Genomic DNA, 13,478 nt, shown 5'->3' on the forward strand with positions numbered 1-13,478 from the left:
GACAGATCGGTCAGTAATTAGATATTGCAATTTTACCCTAAATTACTAATCCAGGGTATCCAAATAAAAGAAAAAAATTAATCCAAGTTTGAGTCGGATTATAAATATATCAATAGATCGCTAAATACTATACAATAAAACTCATGAATTTGTTTACTGTAGAATTTCGGCATTAAGTTATCTTTTTGAAGAATAATTAAATTAAATAAATAATACATGTCTTTTTAATATAATTATAAAACCTAATACATTGCAAGTAACGTAAGCAAGTGTAATCAAGTTTTAAGCCTAATTTGTTTCCCATAAAAAAAATAAATAAATAAATTTTAAGCTTTGCCGCCTTTGTGTATTCTTATACTAGCCTGAGTCCGAATCCTATTCCTATTTTAATTAGTACTCCGTTCTTTTGACGAACAGATTGTTATAAATAGCACACTTACAAACACAAAGTGTTTGCAGAGCCACAAGTATTATAGTTTCTTGAAAATTTCTTCTTTTAGCATTGCAAAAATCCTGAGTTTTATTTTCTTTTCTTGAAGTTGATGAAAAAGAAGAGATGATGAGTAAACATACTGATACAAATTTGAGGATCGATTCTCTTCCCCCAAGCGAAAACAACGATGGGGATAAAGCTATTCTGACGACTGAGGGGGTTTTGAAGAAGTTTTTTTTATTCCACATAGAAAACTCAGCACATAAGCAAGTATTCGAGCAATCCTTCTCGTCTGTATGTTCGGATCGTGAAGCCAATAAGAGGGTATCCAAGACCATAACACCCAAAAAACCTGATGATAATCACGCTGTAACAACAACAAAGCCAATGCCAGAGTCCAAACCTACAAGCTCCAAGCGGTGCTTCTATGAAGACAATAAAGAACAAGAAGAAGGAAAGAATAAGAAGAACAAAAGGAGAGTGAGGGTGCAAGCAGACCCAATAACACCAAAGCTGCCCACAGAGTTCGAACAAAAAGTTAAGGGAGAGCTTAAAGGTTCAGATGTGAAGCTTGTGATTGAAAAGGAATTGTTTAAGACTGATATGGAGAAACATCAAAATCGGCTTTTAATACCAAGGGCTCAAGTAAATGTTGAGTTTCTTACTGAGGAGGAAAAAGCGTCTTTGAATGAAAAAAAAGGGAACCATTACGTAGGCATAGAGGTCCCAATGATATACAGGAAGACAAAAGAATTGGAAGCTCCATTGATGGAGCCAAGGCTTGACTCATCGACCATTTGGTTGAAGAATTGGAAGTCGGGTAACAAAAACGCATTGGTGTTGGCCTCTCCATGGATAAGAATTGCATCTGAAAACGGACTCGAGATTGGCAATATTATACAGCTTTGGTCTTTTAGAGTGAAGCAAGAGCTCCACATGGCCCTCGTTAGGCTATAGAGTTAGTGTTTTAGTTTTATTGAAGGTCAAAATGCAAAACAACCTCAAAAATTTCAAGACTTCATTATAACTCCATGAGATTTTTAAGAAAACTCACCAATTAATTCATGTTACTATAGTCACGTGATGACTGTATTATTTCCGTCCATGTATAAGAGCTAACAGAAGTTGGTCTTAGGAATCAATTTGATATATATAAAAATCTCAAGGAATTATAAGAAAGAATTGATACCTTAAACCTAAACGGGTGGTTTTGCATTTAGGGTTTATTTTATTTTATTTTAGTTTTAGTTTTTAATAAATTGTATTCTTCCCCTCAAATAGTATTAATAGGTAAACGGTGACATTGTTCAACTTTGAATTTTGAGAAATTACAACTCCGCCATAGTTTAGTGACGAAATGCAATTAACTTAATTTTTTTTCTTTATGCTTTTATTTGTTAACCAAACTTTTCATAGGGATTTTCCTTGTTGTACAAGTAATGAACAAAGAATAAATTAAATGTTATACACTATTTCCCTGTTTTGTGAAGATAAAATTTTGAGGAAATAAATTCATTATCACCTATTACTTCTCACTCACAAATCTCAAAAAAAAAAAAAAAAAAAAATTCTCTCTCTCTCTCTCTTAGAATTCTTTCATCACTCTCTCGAATTCTCTCTCTCTCACAAATCTCAAAAAAAAAAATTCTCTATCTCTCACTCTCTCAAATTCTCTCTCTCTCTCTCTCTCTCTCTCTCAAAGAAATTTTCTCATTCTTTCACAAAGGGTCAACTTCTCACTCTCACAAAGAAACTATGTCTCAAACTAATACTGAAATTGAAGTTGTCCCACTTCCAGAATGGGAGTACAACATCATCAATTCTGAAGGGGAGTCCGTCAAGGTAACACTGAAAAAGCCTCCTCAAGTAAATTATATTCTCTCCCCTTTGTTGCAGAAAATTATAGTTTTTTTTTTTTTTCTTAGAACCTATTGCTGAGAACTTATAGTTTTTTTTTTTTTGCTGAGGACTATTCTTCTTTCACTTTTTCGTTTCAGTTTGTCTCTTTAAATAAAACTCAAAACTCTATAACTCATCAGTATCTCTAATAATTATGATTTTTTTTTTTTTGAAAAGAAACTGAATCACTACAATGAAAAAAATTGTTGCAATAACATTAGAATCATTGCAATAGTTTATACGAAGTGTTGCAATAAACTTTGAGGTAATAGATTTGTGCTACATAAAAATTTCATTGCAATAAACCTTAAATATTTTAATAACAATTTTGATGTAATAATATATTTGTTGCCGCAATAAACAATTTACTTTCAAATATCTTGTTGCAATAGGCTATTCTTTCCCGAATTTTATTACAATAAATTGCAAAGAATTGACAAAAATAATTTGGGTCAAATTATTGCAACGGTATCTTTATTGTAATAGATAATTGTTTCATATTTTTTATTACAACAGATTGTAAAATAATTGAAGTTAGATAATTACAATTATATATTCATTGCAGCTTCATGTTTTTCATTACAATAAATTATAAAATAATTGATATTTTGTTATTGCAATGTTATATTTGTTGCAATAAGTTGTTTCCTTGAAATTTCTATTGTAATATATTGCAAAATAATTGGTATCAAGTTATTACAATGGTTTCTTCAATTTAAGTTATTGGATAAAAATTTTGATTTCTTTATTGCAAAAAAATTTCTAAATTCAATTTAGTATTGAAGTCTCTATTGCAACTGAAATTTATAAATTACTGCAACTAATTATTATTAATGTAATAATTTGCTAGTTACAATCGTAACGACTCATAAGTTTTATATATTTTTAAACCTATTTTTCCCCCACTAAACATACCATATTTAACATGTTAACAATATAAAAATATCTTCAAAAAATAAATAAATAAATCTACAAAAGACGAAAACCATCAATACTTGTTGAATTTATATTCAACCACGTAAATTCATTATCACAACCATCAAATATACAACTAGTAGAAAAGACAATGCTTGAGAAAATTTTGTGAAGATAAAATTTTGGGGAAATAAATTCATTATCAGCTATTGCTTCTCACTCACAGATCTCAAAAAATATTTCTCTCTCCCTCTCTCTCTCTTCACTCTCTCGAATTCTCTCTCTCTCACAAATCTCAAAAAAAAATTCTTTATCTCTCACTCTCAGAATTCTTTCACTCTCTCTCTCTCTCTCTCTCTCACAAAGAAATTTTCTCATTCTCTCACAAAGAGTCAACTTCTCACTCTCACAAAGAAACTATGTCTCAAACTAATACTGAAATTGAAGTTGTCCCAATTCCAGAATGGGAATACGACATCATCAATTCTAAAGGGGAGCCCATCAAGGTAACACTAAGAAAGCCTCCTCAGGTAAATTATATTCTCTCCCCTTTTTTGCATAAAATTATAGTTTTTTTTTTTTTTTTGCTGAGAACTTATAATTTTTTTTTTTTTTTTTTTTTTGCTGAGAACTATTTTTCTTTCACATTTTTCATTTCAGTTAGTCTCTTTAAATAGAAACTCAAAACTCTGTAACTCATCAGATTCTCTCTGTATATCGATGGGTTTGTTTGTAATAATTATGTTTTTTTTTTTTTTTTTTGAAAAGAGACTGAAATTATGGGCAATGCTTAATAGTTCAATATTTGGAAGAGTAATACCTATGTCCGATGGAAGACTCCCTTGAGGGATTTGCCCAAGAAATTTGTTGTTTTTGAGGGTTAGATTTCGCAAAAAAACTTAGCTTTCCAATATTTGTTGATATGGAACCTACCAATTTAAGAGAATGCAAGTCCAACGTGGTGACTCTCTGATGTTTTTTGACCACAAATAACCCCTGGCCATTAGCAAAAGCTATTGCTGTCAATGTCATTCCAAGAGCTCAAAACCCCGAGAAGGTCATGAGTGATCATAGTTTTGAACTTCAGCAACGATAAGCAATCTGTCTCATTATTCGCACCAACCACAGAGGTGGCTTGCAAACCAAACCACCAAAGAATGATAAAAGCATATGCATGCATGCAAAAATATGAGGATGGTGGAAGCCCCATATGGAGAAATATGGCTGAAGCAGTTAATTGATACAACTATATATAAGTGTGTGTTGTCAAGAAATCTAGGCTATTTTGATTGTTTAAAATCTCAAGAAGTGGCAAATTTATAACGAGGGAGAGAAGAAAAAATTGGTTCGAGAATAAAGTGATGTTCGAGTCCAATCCAAGAGTTCAAGTGAGATACAATCTGGTCTTCTCGATTGCCGCTCAATTGCTGTTCGATTGATCGGAAGTCGTATATCAGTAAATATAAAAAGCCCATAACTTGTCCGGTTGAAGCCCAAACCGCGATCTTTTTTTTTTTTTTTTTTATAAGCTAACCCTAGAGGGGGTTTTGAGAGAGAAAAGAGAGCATCTTGTGCCTCCAATTGTAGATCTAGGATTTTTGTACCCAAAACTCTCTAAAGTCTTATATCGGCAATATTCCTAGAAGAATCTCAAGATCTGGTGTCGTAGAGGTTACTGCATACAAGATCAACTACTGATGGTGATCTAAAGCCTTTGAGGGGGGATCTCAAACTCAAAAATGTGGGTGTTTGTGTGGAACAGATTCAAGATAGAAGAGTCTGTGAATTCGGAGCTACACGTGGTTATGTGAGTAAGTACTATAAGAGGTGGCAGTAGATGTAGGGTTAAGTCTATTGCAAAAACTTTCATTCCATCATAGTGAATCTATTTATCTTGAGAATAGTTAGGTTAAATTCTCCTCAAGTTTTTACCTTGAAACTGTTGGTTTTATTGGTTTTCCTAAGTAATCATATCGTTGTCTTATTTATTTTCCGCACTATATGATATGATTTATTGTTATTTAACCTAGATCTGAATAATAAACGTAAGTGTTCATTTGGTTAATTAATTAGGTTAAACAATCTGAGTGTTCAGGGATCTAAACAAACAAACATTTTCTTTTTTCTAAAAGTAATGGATGTTTCTTGACTGAATTCAAATGTAAAATGATTCTTAAAAAAAATCAAATGTAAAATAATAATAAAAAAAACCTTTGCAAAATTTTTAACATAATATTATTTAAATTTGAACTATTTTGAACTTATTTAGGATTCTAGCCTTCTTTTAAAATTGAGTTTTGAAAACATAATTTCAAATATTGGAAATAAAAACACAATTTAAGAAAAAGACCAAATCTCCACATATCTTCAAAACAATGTCAATTTAAATATTTATTATGAAAATAATATTATTTTACAAATATAGCCCAAGAAACATTAGTAATAATTGAAAAACTAATAGTTTTCCTACTTTTTTTTTTTTTTTTTAGAGAGAGTTTCAACATATGGCGTCCACTCCTGATAATAGCTCTTTTATTATCAAACCAAGACACCAATTGATTTTTGGTGTAGACAGGGATTGAACTTTAGATCTCTTATTCAACCATCAGAGATTTTACCAATTGAGTTAACTGAAATCCACAGTTTCCCTAGTTTTGGTGTTCAAGAAAGAATATAACATTGATTTTAGATTTTAAAGGTCAAAATTACTTAATAAATTAAGCACACCTATTGTAATCGTAGAGGTAGCTGTTGGGTTTTAAGACTTTATGTTTAAATGTATTAGAATTTCAATTTGTAATGTTGGTAAACCATGATCAAAATGTTTAGTCTTGTTCTAGACTTGCTCAAAATATGTTTATGTATAAAGTTGGAATCGAGTGTACTGCAGGATTTACTGTGTAAATCTGCCTGGTTCGATCGATCGAGAATTAGACTTGATCGATCGAAACTCGTGCAGATTGTTTTTCTGCAAAATTTTCCAAATCAGCCCAGGCTTGTTTTATGTGTAAGGTTTTATGTTTTGCCTTAAATATAAAAGGAAAAACTCTAACCACGTTTTGAGGTAACTCTTTATGCTGTGTGTGTGAATCTCTTGTAAGATCTAGAGGTGCTTGCCTTCATACACACTTAGGATTTCCAATCTCAAGATTGATGTCAAGAGTTTGGTGATCAATTCAGTTGCTGCTTTCAAGAGCTTAAAGATACACAAGAGGGAGTGCTTGTACTTGCTGTGAATCCAAGAAAGAAATAGTTCGTGGACTCAGAGCTATTACGTGGTCGTGATAGTAAGTTTTCTACTCGAGGTAGTAATAAAATGTTAGTGGTCTAAGTTGTTATTATGTAAACTTCAATTCTTTCATAGTGGATTTGTTTTACCTTGAGAATAGTTAGGTTAAATCCTCCCCAAGTTTTTTACCGGTTTGGTTTTTCTAGGTTATCATATCGTTGTGTTCTTTATTTTCCACACATGTCAATAATATGATTTATATGTGTTAACCTAGATCTGCATAATTTCCCTAAGTTAATCACTTGGCTAAATAACTAGGTTAATCTGGTTGTGTTTAAGGGGTCTAAAAACGTACAAGTGGTATTAGAGCGGGTTAGCTCTAGTGTTTAGATCCTTTGATCTAAGAGTTAATCATTGACCCCTGTTGTCATGAAATATGGTCACTCTCTTGTTATTCCACCTCACTTTGATGGGAATAACTATGCCTACTGGAAAGTAAGAATGAAAGCATTCTTGAATTCTATTGATGAGAGAGTCTGAAACTCCGTTGAATACGGATGGGAGAAGCCCACTACTCCAATGAGTGAGTGGCAAATTTCTTAAAAAGAAGCAGCCACTTTTAATAGCAAGGTTATGAATGCTATCTTTAATACTGTTTTTATGGAGGAATTTAAGAGAATCTCTGATGTTGAGGTTGTCATACTGCTTGGAATATCCTTCAAACTGTGCATGAAGGCACAAAGGCAATTAAAATCAATAAGTTGTAGCAAGTAACAACTAGATTTGAAAGCATTAGGATGTCTGATGATGAATCTTTTGATAAATTCTATGCTAAGCTTAATGATATTATTAATTCTGCATATAATTTGGGTGAAATCTATGATCAACCTAAAATTGTTAGGAAGATTCTTAGATTTTTTACTGAGGATTTTAGACCTAAGGTGATTGTCATCACTGAAAGCAAGGATGTGGACTCCATCCCTGTTAATGAACTTGTAAGATCTCTTTAATCCTATGAGTTGAACCTACCTAAGACTAGCAAATCCAAATCAATAGCTCTTAAGTCTGTTGATGATGTTGATGTGAGTAGATTTGATGATGAGCTCTCTGCTATAGAGATTGCTTACCTTGCCAAGAACTTTAGAAACTTTCTTAAGAATAATAACAGAATGGCAAGAGGTAAAAACAATGTTGAACCTAGAAATTTTAGGAGAAATAGTCCCACTAAGGTGAATAACACTAAAAAACCTAAAGAGAAAGTAGGTCAACCTTCTAATAATTCTATGGGTCAACAATGTTTTGGTTGTCAAGGATATGGTCATGTGAAATTAGAATGTCCTACATTCTTGAGGTCTAAGGGTAAGGCTATGGCTGTAACCTTTAATGATGATGAAGTTTCTGACAATGAGTCTGGTAGTGATGAGGATGGAAATTTCATTGCTTTCACTGCTACTACTGTAGTTGATGAAAGTGTTGTTGTTGAGAAGAACCCTTCTGATGGGGAACTCTCTGAGAATGTAGATTTGCAAGAAACCTATAATAAATTTTGCAAAGTTGCTGTAAAGGATGCTATAAGTGTTGATCTAGGCTTAAAGAAAATTGCATCTCTTGAACTAGATAAGAAAAATTTGCTTGTGAAACTGTTTGATACTAATGAATTGTTGAATAATGTGAAGACTAAGAACATGTTTTTACTTGATAAAGTTAAGAATTTGGAACTTGAATTATCTATTGGTAGAGAACAAACAAATAGGTCTGCAAGCTTCAAACTTGATCAAATGCTGAGTGTTCAAAAGTCTCCTTCAGACAAAACTGATTTAGGTTTTGTAGAAAGCATCTCTGTGCCTGAAACTCATTCCACAAAATTTGTTCCTTCATGTGTTGATATTGTTCATGCATCATATAGATTGTTATTTTCTATATTTCTATGCTAACTTGTAGTTTGCCCTTGGTTTTTGTGTTTTTTTTTTTTTTCTCTTTGTCTCTTTTGTGTCTGTCCTTTTGATCTTTAGCATCATGTCTAGGAAGACTAAAGCTAATAGGAAATCCTCTTCTTCTTCTATCCCCACCTTTCATAATGAGAGGTTTCTGAGTGAAAAAAATCAAGAAACTTATGAGAAGCTGAACATTCATAGGAATGTATGGGCTATGCGAAAGGTTGTGTTAGATGAGTTAGATGCTGAGATTCGGAGAAACTTTGAGCGTAGGGGTTGGCTTCCTTTGCTGGACATTTCACATTTTCCTCTGGCTACCTTGATCAGAGAGTTCTACTCGAACCTCTCTGTCCACTCCTATGATTCCAACACTCTGGTGAGAAGTTGGATATGGGGTGATGAGTACACCATTACTTTTTCGGTAGTGGCTGATACTCTAGGGGTGCCACTGGTTTAGCATCTTATTTATCCTTACGATGAGTCTCCTCCCCTAGATGACATTATGTCATTTATTATTGGTACTTCTATCTAGTGGGGTTCTAATCCTCGGATCACCTCTCACGAGTTAACCGAGATTCCTTATCTTTTCTTTCGGATTTCTTGCCATTCCATCTGGCCTATCTCTCATCTGCACACCATTCCTTTGGAAAGATATGCATTTTTGTATGCGCTTGTCATGGATGCTTTTATGAGCTTTCCCCATCTTTTCATTCGTTCTTTGATTGAGGTTCATAGGAGTAGTTCTACTACTCATGCTCTTTTCCTTCCGGTTTTTATTCATCAGATTCTTTTGCATTTGGGTTTAGAGGAGTTTCCGACGTCTGAGCCTGTTCATATTATAGCTCCTGTAAGTGCCACCTTTCTTCGGCAGAGGACTGCTCAAATGCGAGCTAGCTCTAAACACCCTAGAGTAGATTCTTCCTCTTCTGGTGCACCTCCTCCTTCTACTTCAAGTGATCCAGCTATAGATGCTTATGTTGATCCGACCGCTGCTGCTATTCCTCCACCTTCAACTTCGGATGACTCGGACATTTGTCATATGTTGGAGACTATCCTAATCGTTCAAGTGGCTCATGGTCAGCTTTTGATGGACATGCTTGATGAGCTTCAGTTCTTGAGAGCAGATTTGGAGAGTTTTCGTCGTTCACCTCCGCCACCTCCTTTTGGTGATGAGTGAGTGCCCTTGGGCAATTCGTCACAAAAAGGGGGGAGTACATATATGTAGAGGAGATTTTGTTGATAGGGGGAGATTTTTTTTTGTTTTGGAGCTGTGGAGCTTTAGATTGTATCTAGGTGCTTCATCATGTATTTATTTTGGCTCATGATGTTTTTTGTTTTATTTGAGTTGTCTATGATAAGGGGAGATATTGTGATGTATTTATATCTGTTTCTTGTTTCACATTGTGCTACATTGATTATTGATTTATATTTATGATATTTTTCATGATATATGTCTTGTAGTTTATGCTTATGTGAAATCAAGAATTTATTTTGTTTTACTTGTATTTTCCACACATGCGTTTATGTGTTTGTTAAGTGTTACAGGAATATACAGGTTAATTCAGTTGTGCTGCTATTTACACTTGCAACTAATAAATAGTGGTTAGGTTGAATTTGTTTGATGGGCAATATTATTGTAATGGGTTGTTTCTATAGCATTTTGTTTAGTTTATGTTTTGTCACGGATTTCCAAAGGGGGAGTTTGTTGGGTTCTAAGACTTTAGGTTTAAATGTATTAGAACTTCAATTTGTAATGTTGGCAAATCATGATCAAAACGTTTAGACTTGTTTTAGACTTGCTTAAGACTTGCTTAAAGTATGTTTATGTATGTAAAGTTGGAATCGAGTGTACTGCAAGATTTACTATGTAAATCTACTTGGCTTGATCGATCAAGAATTAGACTCGATCGATCAAAGCTCGTGTAAATTATTTTTCTGCAGAATTTTCCAACTCAGTCCAAGCCCGTTTGACGTGTAGGATTTTATATTTTGCCTTAAGTATAAAAGGAAAAACCCTAGCCACATTTTGAGGTTGCTCTTTATGCTTTGTGTGTGAATCTCTTGTGAGATCTAGAGGTGCTTACTTTCATACACACTTAGGGTTTCCAATCTCAAGATTGATGTCAAGAGTTTGGTGATCAATTCGGTTGCTGCTTTCAAAAGCTTAAAGATGCACAAGCGGTAATGCTTGTACTCGCTGTGAATCCAATAAAGAAGTAGTCTGTGGACTCAGAGCTGTCACGTGGTCGTGGTAGTAAGTTTCCTTCTCGAGGTAGCAATAGGATGTTAGTGGTCTAAGTCGCTATTGTGTAAACTTCAATTCTTTCATAGTGGATTTGTCTTACCTTGAAGATAGCTAGGTTAAATCCTCCCCAGGTTTTTTACCGGTTTGGTTTTCTTGGGTTATCATATCATTGTATTCTTTATTTTCCGCACTTGTCAATGATATGATTTATATATGTTAACCTAGATCTGCATAATTTACCTAAGTTAATCACTTGTCTAAATAACTAGGTTAATCTGGTTGTGTTTAAGGGATCTAAAAATGTACAGTAGCAATACCAAATAATAATAATAATTGGCCTGCTTCTCTAAATCCAAAATAAGAGGGAAAGGCACTTGCTTTGTTTCTCGAATTTTTATACATCTATTTTTATAGATCTACCTTATTATACTTTCTTAAAAGATAAAATATATAGTTCAATATACAAACATAATAACTATTAAAAACTACTATAATTATCAAAATATTATATTAAAAGAAAATAAAAAGAGAAAGGAAAAAATCATATTATGTATTGCACATGTTTAGGTTACCAACTAGTATTAATAGATTTTCTAATTTATTCCTTACTCAAAATGGCAAAATAAATAAATAAAATAAAGTTATTGATCCTTTTTTTTTTTATAAATACAATAGTATTTCAAACTTTATTATGGTGCCCACTCCGTAATAATTACTTTTTATCCTTAAGTCAAGACATCAATTGATTTTTTGTGTAGATGAGAATTAAATCTCAAATCTCTTATTTAACGACAAAAGAAATTTTACCAGTTGAGATAATTAAAATCCACAGCTTGTCTTTACCTTATTTAAAAATTCAATACATCTTTTTCACTAAATTTAAAGTTTAAACAGTGGCTGAAAAATTTTGAAAATTCAAAATATTTTTATTTCAAAGACAATGCATTAAATGATGTTCATTTTCGATCAGGGAAAATGATGTTAGTTTCAAATTTTAATTTTTCTAAATATGATCAATAATAAAAGAAAAAGAGAGTATATATTTATCTAGTCATTGAAATGAGTAATACTTAAAAAATAAAAAAGAGCTTCAGAAAAGTAATTTAAGTTAAATTACTAGTAAATTAGACTGTAATAGAGGATAAGGAGGAAAATTTTAAGCCAGGGGCCACTCCCTTTGACCATGAGACAACCAATGAACTAGTGGAGGTCTTTTGTTTTTAATAAAATAAAATAGCGGGTGATAAACTTGGTATATGACCCATTTTTTTTCACATGAAAATATATATATATAAAATACTTTTCTTTTTTTTAGAAACAAACATACACAAGGGAGAGGGAAAGGAGTTCTAACACAAAGGCACACCACAAATCCACTCAAAAGCCATGGTAACTTTTAAGGGAAGGTGGGGCAAGTTATATTATACACAACACATTCTCTTAAGCAATGTGGGACAATTACCCATTCTTTTTTTAAAAAAACAAACACACACACACAAGGGAAAGGGAAAGAGGTTATAACACAAAGGCACACCACAATTCTACTCAATAGCCACGGTAATTTTTAAAGGAGGGTAGGGCAAGTTATACTACACACAACACACTATCTTAAGTAATGTGGGACAATTACCCCTTTTTTTTTTTTTTTTTTGGAGAAACAAACACACACACAAGGGAGAGGGAAAATAAATAAACACTCAAAAATAAATGTTAAATAATATATAAAATCTTAAATTTACATAGTGTAAATTGAACACATTATGAATCAACACACTTTTTGCTATCTACGGTAATACGAATTCAAAATTTTGAATCCATTAGTAATTGTAGAGTGGATTCATACCACCCTTTCCTTACAGGTTACAGCTGGTAGGATAAAATTGACCCTTCATAAACTATAAGAGAAAATGATAGAATGTGATAGGATTTCTATCAATTATGGGTCTTTGGATTCACTACTTTCTTCTTTCGTCTCTCCAAATTCTATAACATATAAAAACTTAAGGGTAATATATTTTGAAGCTGTTCACTAATCTTCTCATCACCGCAAAAGAATAAACAAAACAAAATAAAAAGACAAAAACTAGATGATGATCATATCACAGTATCAACCTTGTCTAATGTATACGTTGCATGCAAAATATAAGTTAAATTACCTTCAAGGATAACTATTATCTAAAGCTTTAAGAAAATATTAATAATTAATATAAATTGCATCTCAATGTACTCCATGTTAACTATATATTCAACAGTGAAAATATTAATATTTCAGAATTACAACTCAATTTGGCAAGTAATTTCATCAATATTTTCAACTATAATACAATTTTAGTATAACACTATAACTTTAGTATATAATGAAAACATAGGCCAAAATTGCATTTTACCCATTTCAACCAAACTTTCCAGCAAAATACTCCTTGTTTGAAACTATTTAAGGATATGTCCCTGTTTTAAAACTCGATTGTCCAAAAATCAAATTTTACATTAAAACTCAATTTTTGGAAAATCGAGTTTCAAAACAGAGGCATTTTCTTAAATAGTTTTAAACAGTGGGCATTTTACTAGAAAGTTTCAAACATTGGGCATTTTGCTAGAAAGTTTTGGCGAAAGGGGCAAATGTCCATTTTGGCCTAAAAACATATATATAATATTCTCAAAAAAATAAAAACTTAAATACTATTCCTTAAAAGAAAATTAGAAAAGTAGAAGCTTAGACTAAGCTACTATGCAAAGTGAGAAGAAAGGGGGGTGGGGAGAGGGGGGAATGAAAAACTCAACCCATGCTTTGTATTTTACCTACGAGTTAATGAGTCTAGATCT

General features: G+C 32.4%; 1 protein-coding gene across 1 annotated transcript; it reads left to right on the forward strand.

Annotated features, from left to right (window-relative positions):
• The first annotated feature begins 556 nt into the window (after positions 1-556).
• Positions 557-1,390, forward strand: LOC126719513 (B3 domain-containing protein At1g05920-like). Its single transcript, XM_050422056.1, has one exon. The coding sequence runs from the start codon at positions 557-559 to the stop codon at positions 1,388-1,390; it is 834 nt and encodes a 277-aa protein (XP_050278013.1).
• The last annotated feature ends 12,088 nt before the right edge of the window (positions 1,391-13,478 follow it).

The sequence above is a fragment of the Quercus robur genome, chromosome 3 (assembly GCF_932294415.1).
Source record: "Quercus robur chromosome 3, dhQueRobu3.1, whole genome shotgun sequence".
Classification (NCBI taxonomy): domain Eukaryota; kingdom Viridiplantae; phylum Streptophyta; class Magnoliopsida; order Fagales; family Fagaceae; genus Quercus; species Quercus robur.

Coding starts and splice junctions, on each gene's coding strand:
- LOC126719513 (XM_050422056.1), top strand. CDS start 557: ATGATGAGTAAACATACTGATACAAATTTGAGGATCGATTCTCTTCCC.